Here is a 22,096-nt window from a genome sequence, read left to right as displayed (position 1 = left end):
AAAATGATGCCAGTATTCAGAATAGTGTTACTAGGTGCTTGTACTGATTCCCCTCTGAAGCCATCCAGACCCTTTTGTTCCATCTTACACTCTTTCACCCTCCAGGGCGAACTCACTATATTTAGTGCTCTGGCCAAGCTGTGTGCTTGCCCAGGGAAAGTGAGAAAAAGGTGTATAACTTTTATGATTCAGGACTGTGAGTGCACACACAATACTGCCTCTGTGTATTGTTGTTTTTTTGCTTCTGCTGATGTGCCCTTGAGGGACAGCTCCTACACATCGGCAGAGTGAGTGCCTCCATCAGATAAAGAGGTGAATGAGGAGGAGTAAGAACTATGTGTTTTGAGAAGTGCTGCAATTGTCTGTTCAAGCCAATAGCAAGCACAGAGCCTGGAGAGAGACAGTAAATGAAAAACTAAAAGTGGATAGCCAGGGAAGGAGACAGGGGCAGGAGCAGATAATAAAGAGTCAGGAGTGGATGATAAAACTCATGGAGGACCAAACAGAGATGCTCAGGTCCCTGATTCTGCTGCAGGCGGACTCACCCTGCATCCCATACAGAACTGCATTCCATGCCCTCCCCGAACTCCCCACTCATGTTCCCAGCCTGACTCAGTATCTCTTGCATTCTGCCCCAGGACATTTTCCATAACAGCAGCTGGACTTACACACAGCTGGTGACATCCTCATTTCAGAGAGTGCTGCTCAGTGTCATGTCTCTTGTAAGAAATGTTAATCTGTGTATTTCTGTTTAAGAAAAATTTAGTCTTAAAAAGACACAGATTCCTTATTTGTGACCTACACAAGGTGGTTGCAGCAGAAATTTATACACCACGGCAATCGGCACACAAGACTACAATTAATGCTCAGGCAGGAATCATTACAAGCGTCATTCAAGGTGGCAAGTAAACAGTGTCTGTCTGAATGCATTCCAGAAAGACTTAGTGGGTCTCATTGTCAAAATGCTGCTTCAAAGCCTTCCTGATTCAAATGCCCCCTGTTGAGCCCCTCTAATCACCCTGGCATCTGGCTACTCAAAATCATCCACCAGATGAGTCACCTCAGTGCTTGACCCCTGGGGAAACTTTTCTCCTTTGGCTTCACAAATGTTAGGTGGAGCACAGCAGGCTGCTATGACTATGGGAATATTTTCCTCATTGATGTCTAACCTGACAAAAAGGCAGCACCAGCGACCTTTTAATCTGCCAAGCACACATTCTACTGTCCTTCCACATCTGCTGAGCCTGTTATTGAAGCGCTCCTTGCTGCTGTCAAGGTTTCCAGTGTCTGGCTGCATGAGCCACAGGACTAAGGCGTAGGCTGGGTCGCCTAGGATGACTATGGGCATTTCAGGTCTGAAACGAAAGTCCCTGCATGCAGCTTTCTATATAGGCCAGTTTTCCTGAAGATGCATGCATCATGCACCTTCCCTGGCCACCCTGATGTCAGTAAAGTTACCCCAGTGATCCACCAGTGCCTGCACTACCATAGAGAAGTAGCCCTTTCTGTTGATGGTCTGGGGCCAAAATTGGGATATGCATGCCATCTATCATGCTGTCGCAGTTAGGGAATCCCATTGCTGCAAAGCCATCCAATACTTCCCACATGTTGCTGAGAGTCACAGTCCTTTGTAGCAGGAGGCAATTAAGGGCTCTGCACACTTGTATCACTGCAACCCCCATAGTGGACATTGAAACTAATTCATGACTGAGCGGTTGCAGTCTGCAGTTGCCAGCTTCCACACAGTGATCACCACTCTCTTTTCTAATGCTAGGGCAGCTCTCATTTTGGTGTCCTTGCTCTGCAAGGTGTGAGCAAGCTCCACACACAGTTCAAGGAAGGTGGCTTTGAGCATGCAAAAGTTCTGCAGCCACTGCTCATCATCACATATCTGCATCACAATCTGATCACACCACTCAGTGCTTATTTCCCGAGCCCAGAAGTGACAGTCTATTGTGTGCAGCTGCTCCATGAATGTTAACATCAATCTTGAATGGTTTCTATCCATGGCACACAACAGGGCAGGCACCACGGCTTCCTGTTCAGATTTGCAGCTCATGAAATACTGCCAGATCAGCCACATTGTGTTCATAATGCTTATCACAAGACTTGGTGAGCAGTGCAGGATCCATGCTTTCAGGCACAGATGGAGGGCACAAAGTTTACAGGTGCAGTTGAAAAATGTCACAAAACATAGCTGAAAGCCCTTGGAATTATGGGATGGAGAAAACTGCATCATGGGATGGTGATCCTGCCTCTGTGCTGCATTGTGATCAATTCCCAGAATGTCTAGCTGCAGAAGATGGTGATTTGCAGTGGGATAGCTACCCACACAGTGCACTACTCTCTCTGTTGGTTCTAAAGCACCAACTGTGGATGCGCTCAGCCAACACAAGGACCAGGGTGTGAACATGCACAAAGTGATGTGATTACAGCAGTTTATGAACATTTTCATAACTTAAGTCAACCTAACTCTGTAGTGTAGACATGGCCTAAGAAATGTGCATGCCTGGGGCTTGATTGTTCTCTTTCACACTGGTATAACTCAGTTGACTTGAATGGAGTTACGCCTAATGACCAGTGTTGGAAATAGGATGTTGATGCTGTGATTGGATTCGGCAGAGTTGTCATAATTCTCAGGCTCCCTGGAAAATGAATATAATATAGATGAAGCATGGAGCTATGAGATATGTGAGAAAAGTAGAAAGTGGATTAAGCCCAACTCCATGCTTTGTACCAAACAAGACTGGAGTGTGGGTACAGCATCTGCAAATAAGAGATATAGGTTGAAGATGGAAGACAAGAAAATGCAGACTGGGGTAAACTCTGTGGTTTGGCGCTGTTGCTGCTTGGTGTTGGCTGTGGTTAGACATTGTGGGGTGTAGGAGGGTTCTTAGCTATGCACACAACAGGGATGAAGACTGAAGATAGATAGAATAGGGCGAGCCCTGTTACCTGCCTGGTACTGGGCTGTGTTGCATGCAGCTGAGGTGCAGTAGAGCTCCCAGCTGCTTCAGGAGGATAACACTGAGGACAGCCCTGCCCTCTGCCTGGTAAAGCTGGGAGAATCCCTACTGAGGGTGTGTGGTTTGGGTGGGTGTGCTATGACTGGCCTATGCAGCCATACAGAGGGGGAAGAGCCCTGTGCCTAGACTCTGGAGCAGGGGACTGTGGGGACTGAAGCTGGCAAGGGGTGGAGGGATGCCATGTTTTGGACACAGGTACAGAGTAGAGGGAGTCCTGGAGTTGGAGGCTCTGTCCTGGCTGCGTGAGGAGAGCGCTGCAGCAGGTGCAGAGGCGAAAAAGCTACAGGGAGCAGAGAGCCGTGGGCGGGGGCAGCCCTGTCCTCTCTGTAGCTGTGGTATGAGGAGAGCCGGTGGTGGCTGCAGCCGAAGGGCCCAGGGAATCGAGGGGAGCCCCGCGCCCTACTCTGCGCTGAGCTACGAGAGCCCGGCAGGTGGGCTCGGGCCAGGGGCGGGGAGCGCTGCCCGGCGCTGGGGCGCTAACATGGCTCTCCAGACGAAGAGCTGTCGGCGCTGCAGCGCCACCTGTCGGAGCTCGGCGGCCTGGCAGGTCACGTGAGCCACTCAGGGCCTGCTGCCGCCGCCGCTTCCCCCAGTCAGAGCGGAGCGAGCCGAGGCAGAGACGAAGAAACAAGATGGCGGCCGGTAGCGATCCGGAGCGGGACGCCGGCAATTCGGATTGATCCCCCGGCCCTCGCAGTTCGGCGGCCCCCCTCCCCGGCCCGGAACCCTCGCAGGGGGGGGAGCTTCCCCGCAGCTGCCTGTCCGGACTCCGAGCGCCCTCCCCAGCCTTCCCTGCCCCTCCCTTCCCCCCTCAGCCAGCGCCCAGAGATGCGGGGCCGGCGAGGCAGGCCGCCCAAGCAGCAGCAGCCTGCGGCGGCCAGCGCTCAGGCGAGCTCCCCGGCTCCGCCCGCCCCACCGGGCCCCATTGGGGGGCTGAGGTCCCGGCAGCGGGGCAGCAGTCGGGGCAGGTGGGCGGCCTCGGCCCAGGTGGAGGCGGTGGGGCCCAGGCCGAGGGGGGTCGGGGCTGCCCAGGCCTCTTCCTCCTCCACCGTCTCCCCCAGAGGGGGCAGCAAGAGGAAGGGAGGCAGCGGCAGCAGCAGCACCCCTGGTGGTGGAGGCAGCAGCAGTAGGGGCAGGGGCAGGGCTGCGGCTGGAGGATCAGGGGGAGGAGGCGCAGGAGGCAGCTGCAGCAGCCAAGGGAGGGCTGCCTCGTCCAGGAGGAGCATCAGCAAAGTGGTGTACGATGATCATGAGAGCGAAGAGGAGGAGGAGAGCGTGGTGTCCGAAGAGGAAGAGGAGGGGGACCCCGAGGATAACCAGGACTCCGAGGAGCAGGAGGAAGAGGAGATCATGGAGGAGGACGACGACGATGACGACTCCGATTACCCCGAGGAGATGGAGGATGAAGATGATGCCAGCTATTGCACTGAGAGCAGCTTCAGGAGCCACAGCACCTACAGCAGCACCCCAGGTATAGAGTCAATGGGATGCACTGTCAAAGAAAGGGAGGGCACCCTATATGCTCCCTCTAGGTTTGGAGAAACACATTCACAGGGGAGGGGAGAGACCAGCAATAGTAAGGGATGCCTGCAAGCAGACACGGGGGGAGAGAGGCATGCAAATCAAGTGGTGCTGGCAACCACACAAATGCGTTGAGAATCAGAAGGTGCTTATAAACTGACACAGGGAAGGAGAAATAATATGTGCACAGTAGGGATGCTATCAGACACAGAGAGAGAGGGCTTGCAACTGCATAGGCGCATGCTACACCAGAAAGTGTTCACAAACTGGCGAAGGAATTGTATAGAGCATCCAGTGGTACTTTTAAAGGAAAAAAGAGATGCATGCATACTGAAGGGTCCTTGCAGATACATATAGATAAGGATGCCTGTAACACAAAGTTCTTCTTGCAGACACAGGAAGGGAAGTGCATGCAACATGAGGTGTCCTCCAAAAATTAAACACTGGATTTGCAAGTGTGCATTGCAGACATGCATACAGTGTCTAGTGGCCTCAGAACAAAACTAGCTTTACTAGAAGGGAAAGGAGGTGCATTGTTCAAAATGGAGATTGTATTGTTGCAGTTTGGGGGAAAATTCACTGGGCTTCATTGCACTGGTTTAAACCTAGTTTTAATTACTGGGGTATTTTATCCCCCCCCCATCCAAACATTGAACTAAAAATGGAAATCAAAGGTGAAATAGGTTTGTGTTCAGAACATTTGCATTTAAACACTGCATTTATTTCAAAATGTGGCAAACTTTAAAACTTGGTTTATTAATTAGGGGTTTGAGGCTCACTTTGATTATTTGGATTTACAGTTTATCTATTTTAATTATAAAATGTATTCTTTTTACATCAGTAACAAAATTCTGGTCTTCTTTCAGATTTTTAAACCTTGCACTCCTCTTTTCCGTAATTTGCTTTATTATAGGAGTCTTTGAAGCTTCACTCAAAAATTATGATTTGTCTAGGTTATCACTACTTTTTATATAGGGTTCACTTTCACTCCAGTAGAGCTTAGGCTTGACTTTATAAAAAAAAAAAAAAGAAAAGGTCTTGATTCAGGGAGGTATTTAAGCCCAGGCATACATTTAAATTATCTTGTTGAATTGGGCCATAGTCAACAAACACTCTTGCAATCTAAGTATTTGGTATTGAGGAGAAAAACAGAGAGCTCGTGTGAATTTATTGTACTTAATAAAGTAGCTGTGTGGTCTTATACAACTTGTAGTCAACTTTTGAGAAGGAGCAGTAGTACAGGTTGCTAGAATGTGTCCTTTGTTTTAATTATTTGTCTACTTAATGGACACATGCAATGGGGATGCCATTATGTGGTTTTGCAAAACTTCTGAAGGAGTAGAATTTTTTTTTTTTAAAGGTACCACTTTCATATCCTAAGGATCCTAAATGCAGTAGTCTTTTAAAAGACATTGCAAGACAATTTAAATATAATGTAACTGCCAAAGAGAGATCATCTTTTGGAAAATGGATTTTAGTTCACCTGTAGGGATTGTACTTTGATCAATTTGATGTCTTTCAAATAGTCCTTGTTTAAAGATGAACTCTTGTACCAAGTTTAGACCCAAGCACTGAAAGTTACTATTCTGCATTTTCTTAACTATTACATTTCCATTTAGTTATGTGGGAGCCTTTCATAGTTACCCACCTTCTGCTTGGTCAAGGGAAGAATTTGTTTGCTGACTTCATAGGCTCATGCTGAGAAATATTTTGATGCCAAAAATCCAGGTGTAAGATCCATTATACAGAATACAATATAAAAGTTCTCAAGTCCTGAGAAAAAGTACCTAAATTAAAGAGATTAAATATTTTGGCAAGCAACAAGATACCTTTGGGCACGTGTGCATATTGTCACTGTATGCATACACAAGGTATGTGGTATTTAAGTGCCTACTGCTAAAACAGTACATTTTATAAGAACCGGTAGAATTATAAATTTATGTGCTTATTTGAGTTTAAATCTCAAATTTAAAAATGTGTGCATTTAAAATGTTATCTTTTGAGGCATCACATATATAGACCCCATACTTGTCCCTGAGTTGCCTGTTGGTAGTAAGAAATACTGTATTGTAGCCTGGCTGATATTTTAGCGGTATACTGAAAGGTTTACTTTTTAAGTTACTTAAATAATTTTGTGTCTTGAGTTGCCTCTCAAATTCTTATCTTCAGAAAAGAAGCAGGTGATGCCTAATGTTGCTTATTGCAGGTGATGAATAATAAAGTACCAACTTTTAATTTGAACAAATATGTGTATCACAAACACTGCCACTTACAGATAGCAGTAACTGGTATCTTAATCTCATCAGATCCTAGAAGTGATTTGGGCATGGAACCTGAACTATCCTCTCATTGGAGGTGTGGTCCTATTCATGGTTGCAGCATTTTTGCAGAGATGTGTGTGAGGAAATCATGATGCTGCTGCTTGTGCTGTGTAGACAATTTAAGTACAAGTGTCAGTCAGACACTTCTCACCAGCCATATGTGGACACTTCAATCAAAAATCACATTCAATTTACATGAGTGAGAGAGATTTTTAATTTTTTTTTTAGAATTGTATTAATATATTGAAAGGTAACATGATGTTATATCCCTAGAACATAAGAATGACCATACTGGTTCAGACCAGAGGTCCATCTAGCTCAGGATCCTATCTTCAAACAGTGGCCAATGCCAGGTGCCCCAGAGGGAATGAACAGAACAGCTAATCATCAAGTGATCCATCCCCTGTCACCCATTCACAGCTTCTTGCATACACAGGCTAGGGACATCATCCCTGCCCATCCTGGCTAATAGCCCTTGATGGACCTATCCTCCATGAATTTATTTAGTTATTTTTTGAACCCTACTATAGTCTTGGTCTTCACCTCGGGCAAGGAGTTCCGCAGGTTGACACTGCATTGTGGGGGGGGGGGAGAAGGGGCTCCATTTTTTTGTTCTACTGGAAAGTTTGTGATGTCTCTTCAATGTGCATAGTGGAGTATCTACTACTTTTGATGTTACTTGAATATTTAAGTTTAGGAAATAAAAAAATCTTAGGAATATCGTTATGGCATTGATATAAAGCTTGACAATTAGTGCAGATTCAGTTGTAAGCACAACCATTATGACTGCTTGTTGCTTCCAAAGGATGTGATGTTTTTCTTTTGCTGGGGGAACCAGCATCAGTCATGTTTTGCCAATCAGCTAGTAGTGGGACTTTGACTAGTTCAGCAAATTTACTGCACCACTGATCCAAGTACACCTCTACCCCGATATAACGCTACCCGATATAACACTAATTCATATATAACACAGCAAAGCAGCGCTCCCGGAGGGGTGGGGCTGCGCAGTCTGGCAGTCAAAGCAAGTTCAATATAATGTGGTTTCACCTATAACGTGGTAAGATATTTTTGGCTCCCAAGGACAGCGTTATATCGGGGTAGAGGTGTATCCCTATTCTGTTATGCCTTTGACTTCCATTATTTCAGCAAGAAATTTTGAGATAGTTATCCTTTGTGTTCTGTATTTCAAAACATTGTCTCGTCCACTTGTCTACTCTAACCTTTTACTTTAAGCTTATTATGATGTAATTATGCATATCCAATACTTCAGAAACATTGCTTAATTTAAAACTGTGCTTAAACAAGATGCCCGAACAATCAGTCTCATCCTACCCCCCCATCTCTTTCTCAGTTATTTCCTCCTTTTCCCACAAAACCCTGGGAAGGCAGTTGGTTCTTGCAGCATGGCTTCAAATCAGGGTTTTGCCTAACAGAGAGAATGACATGTCAGTATGGTTGACAAATGATTCTAAAGCACTGGATTTGTGAAGAGCTGGAGGACTATATGTATAAACACTTCATTAAATTTCTTGACTTGGATTTGGCAATGTGAAGGTAATGCAGCTATAAGCCATCATTATTTGCTTCTGAAACTAATCACTTTACCAGAGTCTTACATTTGTAGCCCAAATTATTCTATTGGAGAATTATAAGTGTTGCACATCTCTCAAACTTTTTAACTGTTTGTAATTTTTATTGCCTAATATTCTTTTATGCCCCAGGTTATTTAAATGAAGGGGTGTTATTTAAATGAAGGGGTGTTATTTTAATGGAGGCACTAAGGTTTGGTATTGAGGTACGTAAACTAAACTTTACTGATTGTGTCTGCGCTGTAGGAATATTCACACAGCACTGACTAAACTCCTGAAGTCTTTACCAAGCATGCACGGGGCTTTAAATAAAACCTGGCATGGCTTCTCTTGAGGCAGTCTGTAACTGGTTGTTTTAATTATGAAGAAGAGATGTCACCTAGAGATCGTGCCTGTTATGAAGGAATACGAGGTGATTTGACAATCCTAGTGAGAAGTTTGTATAAAAGAACAAGTGAATAGGTTTTTAGCTAATTCTGTTGTATTGACTTGCATCTTTTACCAGAAAGGGGAGAATTTGTGTGCCAGCTCAAGAATCTTTTAAAAATCCATTTAAAATAAAAACCAAAACAGTTGTGGTATTTTTGCATAAGTTTAAAAAAAAGGAGCATTCTTTGTGTGAATAGTTGGATCTGAACTCCTCCTTAGCTTATTAGCAGTTGTATATTGTGCCATACCAGCTACCTTGTAAATTTCTTCTACTTCTGCAGTAAGGTTTCAAATTTGATCTGTGACCTCAGTGTCACATGGTATTAATATACAGACAAATAATTAGTCAATATAATTTTTGGTAGATTTTCTTGTCTTTTTCCGTGGAGAAATTTAAATATACTTTATTCTAATTCCTAAATTAAGTTTACAGATGCTGAATATAATTTGTAGCTCCTCTAATAATAAAATAAAGCTGTCAGTCATCCTAAATTGCTGAAAAGGTAGCTAAATTGCATCAATCCTGTAAATTTTCAATGTTGGATCTCTGGGTTGAAATTTTGCTTAGATGATAGGAGACTATGAGTACCTCTCAAAATGACCACGCTGGACTTAACTATTGATATATCTCATACTATTCACCAAAACATTTAAAAGGATGTGGGAAGTAGTTTAGGAAACAACAGCATCTTTGTAGCTGACTAGTATTTAGAGGGATCCATATGGTTTTCATGCAGATGGTCAGGTTTATAAGAAACTGAAATTATGTGAAACCAGCGTGTATCAGCTTATTTCAGAAGCAACTAACACCCACTGTTTTTAGAAGTGTGCTGATGTCCTTGATGCTAAAAATATAAATATATATAGGCCACAATAACTCCAAATTCCATTTCACAGCAGTATAAGTGATGGGAAGGGGAGGGATGTGTGTTTGGGACAGGTCCAGTGGCTCACAGAGGAGTGCAATATTCTATAAATCAAAAGTTGAGCCCAGAAAATGATGCTCAAGGTTCAGTCAAAGGACCATATTCTGGTCTGTCTCATCCATACTGTCCCTGCTGCGGTTCCACAAACAATTTGGTGTGTGGTGTTTTATGGGAAGCTGGTACAATTTCTGTGTCTAATCTTGATTTATTTTCCAAGCAATAGAAGTAAACTGAAAAAAGGTGTACGTCTTGCACAGCAACATCCAAACGGTGCCATAGTTGTGAGTAGAGCTGGTCAGAAATTTTCTGACTGAATGTTTTTGTCTCGGAAAATGCTGATTTGTTCAAACTGAAACATTTTTTGGAAACACATCTTGGTGTATTTTGAGGTTGAAATGTTCCATTTTGACCTCTTTGGAATAGAATGATTTTCCTTTTCAAAATGATTTTTGTTTTTTTGTTATATAATATAAAAATGTGACATAAAAACGAATGACCCAAAACAGTTTTTAAAAATCGTTTTACAGGAAATCTTAAGGTATCTTTCTTTCCATTTTGGAACAAAAGAAACTTCAAAATTGTGAATTTCCCTGGAAATACAAAATCCAGTTTCTGCCTAACTCTTATTGTATCATCTCCTCAAACTATAGAAAAGTTCTATGGCACAGCACTTTTATCTGAAAATTGGGTAACTCAAAATCATATATAGTGTAGCAGTCAACTAATCTTTAAAACGGCCTCTTTTTTCACATCTGTTAAAAACACGTATTTAAAAAAAGGCTCTCTTTGACTAAGCTTGGCAATGTATTGAAAAGTGAGGTAGGAGCTGAGGAGAGCACCTGTTTCTAGGGAATCCTCATGCCTCTAGAGCAGTGTTTCCCAAACCTCGGATACCACTTGTGTAAGAAAAGCCCCTGGCGGGCCGGGCCGGTTTGTTTACCTGCCGCGTCTGCAGGTCCGGCCAATGACGGCTCCCACTGGCTGCGGTTCGCTGCTCCAGGCCGATGGGAGCTGCTGGAAGCGGCGTGGGACGAGGAACGTACTAGTCACCTCTTCCAGCAGCTCCGATTGGCCTGGAGCAGCGAACATCCTTTTGTTCCCTGTGCTCTTTTATGTGTCTCCTGACTTCTGCAAAAGGTGATGATATAACACAGAACTCTGAACTGAGGTCTTGGCAGGTAAGTAAAGAAGGATTATAATTCATTACTTACATTTTAGCTGGCCTGCTGTTCCTATTGGCAATGAAAGTTACGGGGAAGGTTTTGGAGGAGAGAAACTAAACTTAGTTGAGAGCTTTCTGGGCTAACAGATGCTGGAAGCAGCTGCCATTGGTCTCGAGATCATGTTTGGTCAATTTAAGACATGACAGTAACTGTCTCTGGTGGAAGAAGAGTTTAAACCTTCCCTTGACTTCTGATTGGAATTCAGGTTGTTGATTCGTTAGAATTTTCAAATTGCTTTTGGACCTGGTTAGCTGAGAGATTGCTACTCCTTGTGTGGTGCTTCTGCATTTGTGGTTAGTTGGAACATACTCATTTTAAACAAAACGGGGGTTCTGAAAAGGCCTTTTCCATGAAGGTCTCCCCCACTGGAATTTATTTCTTTCCTGCCCACCAGAACCCACCTTGGTTAACTTTCAGGCCCTGCTGAAAAGTCCATCTGTTTTAATACATTTAAAGTGGCAGTATATGGGTTATAAGGTACAGCTTGTTTTTTGATTAGCAGGTGAATAATTGAATAATATAGTCTTTATTGTATTTGTTTTGCAATTAAAATACACAATAATTAACTAGAAAAGTGCCCACAGGCCTAATGGGTGCATATTGTGGGTTATAAAATAAAAGAAATAGGGATAAGATTGGGCACAATGACCCAGATATATGCAGTATAGTTATAACGATGTTGATCGCAGGATATTAGAGAGACAAAAGTGGGTGAGGTAGTATCTTTTCTTGGACCAGCTTCTGTTGGTGAGAGAGACAAGCTTTCAAGCTACCCTTCAGGTCTGGAAAAGGCACTCCCAGCATCACAGGAATATGCAAGGTGTGCAACACATTGTTTAGCGGCGTAACTAGTTAGCATATTTTGTAAGAGACCACCCAGGATACAGTGGCCCGTTAACACCTCTGTAGCTATAGGACAAAAAGAGAGGGCTAGTGGGTTGCAGATTGTTGTAATAAGACATAAATCCAGTGTCTTTTTTTCAGCCCATGATTTTTAGTGTCTAGCAGAGTGATGAATTTAAGCTCCTAGGCTCATCTCTTGAAAGTGTTGTGCAGGTTTCCTTTGAGGATGAAGATTGATAGGTCAGGTACGGAGTGATCACTTTGTGAAAAGTGTTCACCCACAGATGATAGGTTTTATTATTTTTTTTTTGTCTTTTATCATTTTGTTTGTGTGAGTTCATTTGAGAGCATAATGAATGTCTTGTGTCACAGACATAGTTGTTACTGGGACATTTAGTGCACTGGATGAGATGCACTGCGTGTTTGGGATCCATGAATCTTGAAAGGTGTGTTGTGGATGTTCGTGGGAAAAGCAGTTGGGGAGGTAAAATTCTAAAGGACCTTGTGAAGTCAATTGTGGGCTTGAAAAACCTTTGAATGCCCTCTTTAAATATTAGTTAAATTTTCCTGTTATTGGAATGCAGATGTCTAAAGTCCCAAATCTGTGCATAGTTAGTATTGAGTTACATGTTATCTAATATCTATGTTCTGGGTTGAATCCAGCCCGAGTAAGCAGTGACCAAAATTGCTGGCTGCTTGCTTATTGTTCTCACTGTAAAATGAGGTTGATCTCTGTTCAATTCCTGTTGATGAATTTTGTGATGTAGATGTTTGTTCATCAAAGTTGGTACTAATGGATAGCTTTGATGGTAATCCTTGTCACTTTTGCTGAGATCAAGTGGTAGAGATTGTCCCTTTATTCCTAGATCTGATCTGGATATCAGGGTGTGGGTTGGTGAAACATATATTATACAGGTAAAAATTCCTTCCTACCAGTATAAATGTATACACTTAAGGGGTTGCACTAATTTAATAACATTTTTAAGCCAGTTAGTTAGATTGAACTAATGTGAAAATTGTAGACAAGCCTTCAGAGAGGGGGGTTTAGGACACAGTTTGGACTGGTTTGGATCTAGAGGTTGTGTTTGGGCCCATCTCTGCTAACGATATATTATTCTTGTCATTGGAGTAGTTCTGTGAAAGGAAATAGCATAAAAGAGCTCTTTTATGCTATCTGAAATAAGAGAGAAAAGCGCTTGAAATTGTCCGTTAGTCTTTAAGGTGCCACCGGACTCCTTGTTGGTTTTGTGGATACAGACTACCACGGCTACCCACTGATACACCTCTACCCCGATATAACGCAACCTGATATAACACAAATTCAGATATAATGCGGTAAAGCAGTGCTCCCGGGTGGGTGAGAGGGGGGCATGGGGCTGTGCACTCTGGTGGATCAAAGCAAGTTTGACGTAATGCGGTTTCACCTATAACACGGTAAGATTTTTTGGCTCCTGAGGACAGTGTTATATTAGGGTAGAGGTGTACTTGAAATTGTCTTGTTTCAGAGCAGCTGAATGACCAGAGTTGTTTTTCCTCAAGACGTTTTTGATTGATAATCTTGGAACTCTTGGGATCAGTTTTGAATAGATTTCTGTGGGTATAGAAAAATCTGAATATTTGAAGATTTATTTCATTTGCAAATAATGGTAGTGCAAAACTAAGCTTTATAGTTCAGCTGTGGATGTGGTGTTGCGTGTCTGTCATATTTACTGTCGCTCTTCTTGATTCTTTCTAGTGATTCCATCTAAGAAAAGTCATACAGACCTTTTGTATTAAGGAAATTTTTCAGTGGAAGGTTCCTGCTTTGATTTGTACTCTCTGCTTACTCTTATTAATTGTTGATGTTTGGTACACCAAGCATTCCTTGAGAGAATGAGGTTGAGATATAATTGGAGAAAAGTAATTGGGAATTTCTCTTGAGATGTATCGTTTTTAAGGAAAATTATAATGGTCATCTTAGGTTGCTCAGCACATTTGCCTTTTGGGTAATTGGTATAAAATGTATTATCTGAAGGACCAAAAAAACTGTCAAAAAGTTATCCTCGCATATGCTTTTTATGTTTAGATCTTTTATGGCTAGGGAAATTTTCGTGTTCTTTTCAGCTGCTCAGTCCTACTTTGCAAAGGGGTGCTTGTTGCTTTCTAACTTAAAATTCCAATGGCTAACTTCACTAGGTGACAACAAAGGCAGCAAAAACGTTTTACTGTCATGCAATCTATACTATAGGAATTGCTAGCTAATGCTAATCAAACCTTAGTGCAAGCCAGCTAACAGACTTTTTTTTTTTCTGTGCTGCACCAATAAACCGTAAGTCTGCCCCTCCAGTGGCCGTCCTGGGTTCCTCTTCTACGTTATTCATACCAAGGGGTGTGAGGATCAAGCCTTTACATTACAAAATGTCATTCTTGAATTGAGGACTTATTTTCTAGGGGCTTTCAAAAGTTCAATAGAACTTGTGGCTGAGTACAGCTTAAATTTAGAAAATCTACTGGCATCCTGACCATACCACACAGCCATCTCTTGTCATTTTGTTAAAAGAATTTAAGAAATGTATTGTATATGGCTGCATAATTCTTGTACCGCTTCTGTGTGAAGCAGTTATACAGTGTGTGTGTGTGTCAACACACCAATTCTCATGATGCTTCAAGTCAAAGCTTTCTGATCTGGGCATATTAGATTTATATGAATGCTCTTTCATTATTGATACTTGAATAATTGGTGCCACATCAATCACATTGTTTAGTCTTTAGTTTTAAATACAGCCATCTCCCTCAGTCAGAGAGTAGAAAATGGGAAAGAGCTGCTAAATCAGGCTCTCTTGCCTGAAAACTGCTACTGAGCAGTAGGGTCTCAAGCACACCCCTAGATAACTAGAAAGCCATGGAACATGAGTTGAGCATGAGTGGAGTTCTGCTCCTGCTTTGTATGGGCTCACCCAGAATGTCCTTGCAGGTGGGATTTTGATTCAGGGACTAGGTGAAAGAGTATGCATGAGTTGTGAAAGGATACAGTACAAATGAAATAAAGTCCTGCCTCTTTGTGGGAACCATAACTATGAATAGTATGACTCTTTGATTAAGTGTTAGGTTTAAATTTAGACACCATCAACTTGAAATCTAACCAATTAAAGTAAAAAGTGAAAAGTAGTTTCAGGTATTACACCTGCTTCTGAGTCCTTCTGCCAATTTGTTGTGGTTCTTACTATCACATTTTCTTTCTTTTTAAAAATATTCCTTTATGTTGCTATGTGAGAAAACACAGCTGTAAACTGACTGTAAGGGAAATAGTAAACTTGAAGTGGTACATAAAAGTGGAGTAAATCTGGCTGTGATGGATATGTATTGGTGACCTCAAAATAACCATGCCCCATGCATGTATTTCAGTGTGTAATTGTAATGAATACAGCTGTCAGTGTGTAAATGTGCTCTGTTTTTTAAAATCTTTTAATGAAGCTGAAGAAAGATATGTCTGAAGTCATGTCTGTATGAGAAAGCTATATCAGTTTAATTTATATTGGCTTTTGACCAGTTTAAGCTGATAAAAACCTCTGTGTGGACACTTCTTAAATTCAGTTTGTGTGGTTTAGTTCAGTTTACCTTTAACATTAATCAGTTAAAGTTAAACCAATATAAGCCTGGTTTAAACCAAAATAAATGTCCACACAGGTTTGCACTAGTTTAACTAAATTGGTTTAAAATCTTACTTTTAGAGTTGGTATAACTTTCTTAAATAGGCAAAGCCTAAGGCCTGTCTACATTTAAAAAATAGATCGACCTAGCTGCGTCTTATGACTGTGGAAAAATTTTGTGCCCTGAGCACTGTAGTTTTGACTTAACCCCCAGTGTAGACATGGCAAGTTTGACTTTAAAAAAAAAAAAAAAAAGTAAATTGTCAAATCTCAGTGTCTGAAAACTTAACCATGAAAGACATCTTGAGAAAAAAGCCAAACTGTTTTGCAAAGTGATCTTAAATCTCAGTCCAAAGGGAAGCTTTTTGGGAGATGTGTAAGCACTTGAAAATAATGGTTTATAATGTAAATGCTTCCTCTGTAGTCATATTATTGTTAGGGCTGTCAAGCAATTAAAAAATTAATCATGATTAATCACGTAATTAAACAATAATAGAAAACCATTTATTTCAATAGTTTTGGGTATTTTCTACATTTTCAAATATATTGATTTCAGTTACAACACAATACAAAGTGTACAGTGCTCGCTTTATATTTATTTTATTACAAATATTTGCACTGTAAAAAACAAAACAAGTAGTATTTTTCAATTCACCACTGTAGTGCAATCTCTTTATCATGAAAGTTGAACTTACAAATGTAGAATTATGTAGCCTCCTCCCCCCAAAAAAACTACATTCAAAAATAAAACAATGTAAAATTTAGAGCCTACAGGTCCACTCAGTCCTACTTCTTGTTCAACCAATTTCCTAAACAAGTTTGTTTACATTTGCAGGAAATAATGCTGCCTGCTTCTTGTTCACAATATCTTCTGAAAGTGAGAACAGGCATTCACATGGCATTGTTGTAGCCGGCGTTGCAAGATATTTATGTGACAGATGCACTAAAGATTCTTATGTCCCTTCGTGCTTCAACCACTGTTCCAGAGGGTATGTGTCCATGCTGATAATGGGTTCTGCTTGATAACCATCAAAGCAGTGCGGGTCGATGCAAGTTCACTTTCATTATTGGAGTCAGATGCCACCAGCGAAAAGTTTGACTTTCTTTTTTGGTGGTTCGGTTTCTATAGTTTGTGCATCGGAGTGTTGCTCTTTTAAGACTTCTGAAAACATGCTCAATACTTCGTCCCTCTCAGATTTTGGAAGGCACTTCAGATTCTTAAACCTTGGGTTGAGTGATGTAGCTATCTTTCGAAATCTCACATTGGTACCTTCTTTGTGTTTTGTTAAATCTGTAGTGAAAATGTTCTTAAAATGAACATATGCTGGGTCATCATCCGAGACTGCTATAACATCAAATATATGGCAGAATACAGGTAAAACAGAGTAGGAGATATACAGTTCTCCACCAAGAAGTTCAGGCACAAATTTAATTCATGCATTTTTTTTTTTTATGAGCATCATCAGCATGGAAGCATGTCCCCTGGAATAGCATAACTGGCACGTAAATACTTTGCAATACCGGCTATAAAAGTGCCATGCAAATGCCTGTTCTCACTTTCAGGTGATGTAAATAAGTAGCATCCAGCATTATCTCCCGTAAATGTAAACAAACTTGTTTGTTTTAGCAGTTGGCTGAACAAGAAGTAGGACTGAGTGGACTTGCAGGCTCTAAAGTTTTATGTTGTTTTGTTTTTGAGTGCACTTACACAATAGAGATTGCACTACAATACTTGTATGAGGTGAACTGAAAAATACTACTTCTTTACCATTTTTACAGTGCAAATATTTGTGATAAAAATAATACAAAGTGAACACTGTCAGCTTTGTATTCTGTTGTAATTGAAATCAATATATTAAAAAATAGTAGAAAAACATCGAAAATATTTAATAAATTTGCATTGGTATTCTGTTTAACAGTGCGATTAAAACTGCGATTAATCGAGATTAAATTTTTTAATCACGATTAATTTTTTTGAGTTAATCGTGTGAGTTAAATGTGATTGACAGCCCTAATTATTGTTGATCTCTTAGACTGAGAAATCCATGTGGTTAATGATGTATCCAGTTTGATTTCGCAAATCAAAATATCCATATTCTTAAAGTAAAATATCTGAAATTATCTTTGAAAAATTGGGACTTCCCTGAGATTCTGAAAAAAGAAGTAAAATTAAGTTGGATTTTGGAAAGTTGAATTCAACCATTGTTGCAGAGTTGTACTTCAGAATCCAAGCTGCTTTTTTTTTTTTTAATTGTTCGAAGCCTTTTTCTTTGACAAAGAATCTGAACATAATAACTCAGACTTCAGAAATGAACTATCCATCTCAGTGGAATAATTCCAAAACCTATAGATGACTCTTCAAATGGCAATTGTTAAAATGATTGGCAATGAAATAGTTATCAGAATCATACACACAAACATAATGTGGTTGTGCCACGGTCCAAAACTCTCTTGCCACCGTAGGTGCCAAAAGTCCTAGCTTCATCCTTTTTAGATGCCCAAGCTTTCAGCTTCATGAGTGACAAATTCTGCAGTGTAATTTTGTACAGTATTGTCAACACAAAAACATATGTAGACTATTGTAAATATGGGATGGTGTAAAATTGAATTGAATATCAAAATAGGGGCGATGGTACTCCTGGTTTGATTTCATGTGTAATCATAAATTAATTTTAGTTTAAATGAAGCTGCCACAGGGGTGCAGAATTTAGTAACGGTTTACCCAGGAAGTACAGATTCTTCATTAGAGACTAGATGATTTGATGAATTATTTTCTGTAAAGTTGTCATTCTTTTTTTTTTTCCTGACTGACTTATTGTTATTACAGTTCTGTGCCACATGCACTAACAATAATACATTTACACATATGTAACATTGTCTTCTGAGTATTCCAGTGCATCTTCTGTGTCTGTCTCATAATCTTCAGGCTTTGTGAGGGAGGATATAGCACCAGCCATATTAACAAATAACTATAAAAGCACAAGACTTGCCTAAATACCATGCATCTAAGTCATTCATATAAGAAATGACTGGGTATTGTTCTTTTGTAAAACATTCTGCATCTTTTGTATGCTTTTCTTGCCTGGTTCTGGAAGCCACTCTGCATACATTGCTGAATTACTCAAAACAAAGTGTGGCTGAGCTGAGAGAGATGACTCTCAGCTCTTAAGGAGAGGCTGTCAGATAATGTGTGTTTTACAATGATATTAGTTGAAGTGGAATTTGAAGTAGTGTAACGAGGAACTAGGTATGTTTGCCTGTAAACAGGCAATTTATAAAAGTGTAACATAGGAATTTAATTAGGTGCATATTTTGTGAATTTAACATTACATAATGTGACACATCTTTGCTCATTTGCACCCCTTAAATTTATTGCAATTTAGCCCTCCCTGCTTTATACCAAGGCAAACTAGAGACAAAAAGGTGTCAGAAGATACCTGAATGCTAATTGCAACTTATGTCCTGAAGCTAAGAGCTCAGTTTACTTCTCACACCTGCTTCAGTTATTAATGTAACAGGTATTTTACCTCTTCTGAGGGCCATCGGAGACCACAGCGTGTGTACCACTGTAAAAATAGATAGTTTCAGTAGAAGTTGGAGGATGATGGGAATAATATAACTGGTGCATCATTTCATATGCTGAAGTGAAGTGCTTCATTTTGGTAAATACATTGTAAGTCTTCTCCTTATCTTGACCAGTTATTAGCTTTTTTTCTTTGAATTTGAGACCAGCAATTTATACCAGCAAGCTTCTCCTCAAAGTACTTAATTTGTTTTCACCATGACAGGAAAGGCTAGGAATGTTACACATGATGGCCTTTCTACTCCTTTTATTTAGACTGGTATGATATATATCAATTTTGCCTCTGAGGCTAGGAATAGACAACTGCATCAGAGAAACATAGCTCTTTCTTCTTTCTCATTTTTGGAACAATATAAGCTTATTGGTGTTTTTAATTCATAAGCCCATACATTCTAATGCAGCAAATTTCAAAGTGTCTCAGGGGTTAGGGTGAAGCCTTCAATTTTCTCCAGTCTCATAGCCAGTCATATCCTCTTCTAGTTCACTCCTGAACTGTCCGAGTACGGAGTTCATATTTTGAAAGCCTGATGATTCTAGGTCAACATGGAAGATGATCCAGACCTATCTTTCTCTTTCTTTAGGCTTCTTACTCTTCTTTTGTGGCCACCTTTATGGTAGATACAGGAGCTCTTTTAATTCAGAACTTGAGCAGCAAAAATTATATTTGTTTGTAGATTCCCTTGCATTTGGTTGAATGGTCTCAGTGAAAAATTTTTGGGATAGGAGCACAGCTACTAGGATTATTCTCCAGACTGTTCCACTTGAATCAGAAGTAAGTTTCAGGAGTCTATGGTTAATTCCAAGAAAATACATGTTCTTTTGTTGGTGCTAAGTGTCTTCATCAAACTGACTCAAGTTTGAGCCTAAATGAATTTTGAATCCTAACAATAGAAGGAATGAATTCTTTCTACATATTCTTGCTGCAACAGCATTTTGTATCTATAGCTGTGAAATCCCGATGTTCTTCTATGCCTGCCATGTTTAAACATTTTCCACTGACTTGTGCAGCTGTTTACTGAAAGAATGCTTATATGCCCTTCTTCCATTTTCCACAGGGTAACAACTCTAGCTTAACTAAACTTGGAAATTTATTTTTATACACTTCTCAATCTTGATCCATTTCTTCTATAATGGAAGCATCTGGCAGTTCATCTTTTATATTGTATTATCCTTTCAGAGTGTGTAATTCAAACATCGTAGCACAAGATTTTTATTCACATTATAAAGTAAATATATAAAACTTGAAATTAGATTAACTACTTTCAGGTTGGGAGCAATTTACCTAATATAGTAGTTGTTTTGAGTCTAATATCTTTCTATACTGGTTTGGGTGCAGCTTTAAAGTGTATTCTATGCTGAAAAAAACCCTTCTAACTCAACAGATCTGACCTTTTGTGTATTCAGTCATCTCTCTGGCTTCTGATAATTAGAAAATGCTGTTCTAGGCATAAGATTAATTTTTCTGCAGCTGTTTTAGGGGCATTTGGACATCTCTCTCCTTCATGATGGAAACTTCCTAAGGAGAGATATACCTATCTCATAGAACTGGAAGGAACCCTGAAAGGTCATTGAGTCCAGCCTGCTGCCTTCACTAGCAGGACCAGGGACTAATTTTGCCCCAGATCCCTAAGTGGCCCCTTCAAGGATTGAACTCTCAACCCTGGGTTTAGCAGGCCAATGCTCAAACCATTGAACTATCCCTGCCCCCCTGGTCCTTTTTTGTTTTATTGCAGGCATGATTTTAAACATTTACCAGATAATGGCAAGCCAGAAGTGAAGATCAAGTATAGACTTTTTTATTTTAGGGGTGTGTGAGAGAGAGAAAGCAGAAAAGAACCACCATCAGTGGCCAGAGGGAATACTCTGGTTAGAAAGTTAATTTATCCACAATTCCCACCTGTTGTAAAAAGGGAGAGTGCTCTAACTCAGTCCTGATTGGGACTCTATTTTCAGTAAATTTGAAAACCCCAGTTGCCTCCTAATTACAAAAAAAAAAACAAAAAAAGTAACAAAGCTCTCCATTCCAGAGTTTCCTGAAAGTTAGGGTGGGTCTTTGCTAATCTGCTCCTTGCCTATTCTCTGTTTATGTCCTCCCCAGTGTTTGGCTCTGGTACTTCTTGTCTTCTCCAAGCAGCTGCAATGAAATTGACATACTGATCAGTTTCACCACTGGCACAAATTTTCATTAACAATAGAGATGCTGATCAAAGTCCTGTTAATTTTACTCTTCAGTTGATTATAGACAGGCAAAATAGCAGAGCATGGAATCTGTCTCCAAATTTAGGAAGACAGAACATCAATACATATTTGGAAGCTTTCCTTCACAACCATATGAGCTGGAAACTTAATTTTTTAAAGAAAAAACTTAGTTTCTGCAGAAACTAATATCTGAAGACACCCACTTTCCACAAAGTGTTTGTATCCCATTGCTGAGTAGGCAAATAGCAACATGATTTGTTGCTAGTACTCCAGTTTCATTTGAATAAAATATCAGTTTGAAGAATTGTATTGAGTATAAAAATCAGTTAAGAATTAAAAGCTTTCAGAGATTAGAAATTTTACTTAAATCTTTCGCAAAACAACTAGTCATACTGAATAAAAATGAGACACTATCAGTGTTTTGGGTGCTGAGGGCATTTGTCTATTTGTTTTCAATTTATTTAGGTTTCTGATTCTGCTTACTTTGCCAATTTGAATACTCAGTCTGGATTTTACATTTCATTTTAAGAATTGAATGTCAGATTTAAATTACTTGTGAAACCAGTTTTAAGTGTATTAAAAATTTGAAGTTTAAACATAAGTCTGAAATGAAACTTGTGATCTAGACTTGTGAATAATTTTATTTAGTACTCTTAAAAATTTGGTAAGGTGAAAATACTGAGCGTAATTGGAGAAATACTATATTTAGCTGAGGGCAGCTGCTGATAAAACATCCAGTAGCTCTGAAGGAAAATTTTACACATGGAGTCCGTTCATAGGTGGCACACTTAAGTATATTGGCTTGTG

The 22,096-nt window shown here is 40.3% G+C and overlaps 1 protein-coding gene across 10 annotated transcripts in view; it reads left to right on the top strand.

Moving 5' to 3' along the window:
• The first annotated feature begins 3,644 nt into the window (after positions 1–3,644).
• Positions 3,645–22,096, top strand: part of BPTF (bromodomain PHD finger transcription factor) — a 95,488-nt gene continuing 77,036 nt past the window's right edge. For 9 of the 10 annotated variants that reach the window (XM_050920685.1, XM_050920688.1, XM_050920681.1 and 6 more), the window contains exon 1: positions 3,645–4,497. In XM_050920685.1, the coding sequence (XP_050776642.1) occupies positions 3,855–4,497 (643 nt within the window). In that variant the 5' untranslated portion in view covers positions 3,645–3,854. The remainder of the gene's footprint in view (positions 4,498–22,096) is intronic. The other variant, XM_050920687.1, reaches the window with a different exon arrangement.

This window comes from Gopherus flavomarginatus, chromosome 12, assembly GCF_025201925.1.
Source record: "Gopherus flavomarginatus isolate rGopFla2 chromosome 12, rGopFla2.mat.asm, whole genome shotgun sequence".
Classification (NCBI taxonomy): Eukaryota; Metazoa; Chordata; order Testudines; family Testudinidae; genus Gopherus; species Gopherus flavomarginatus.
Note: the sequence above shows the minus strand (reverse complement) of the source record. Positions and strands in the feature narration are given on the sequence as shown.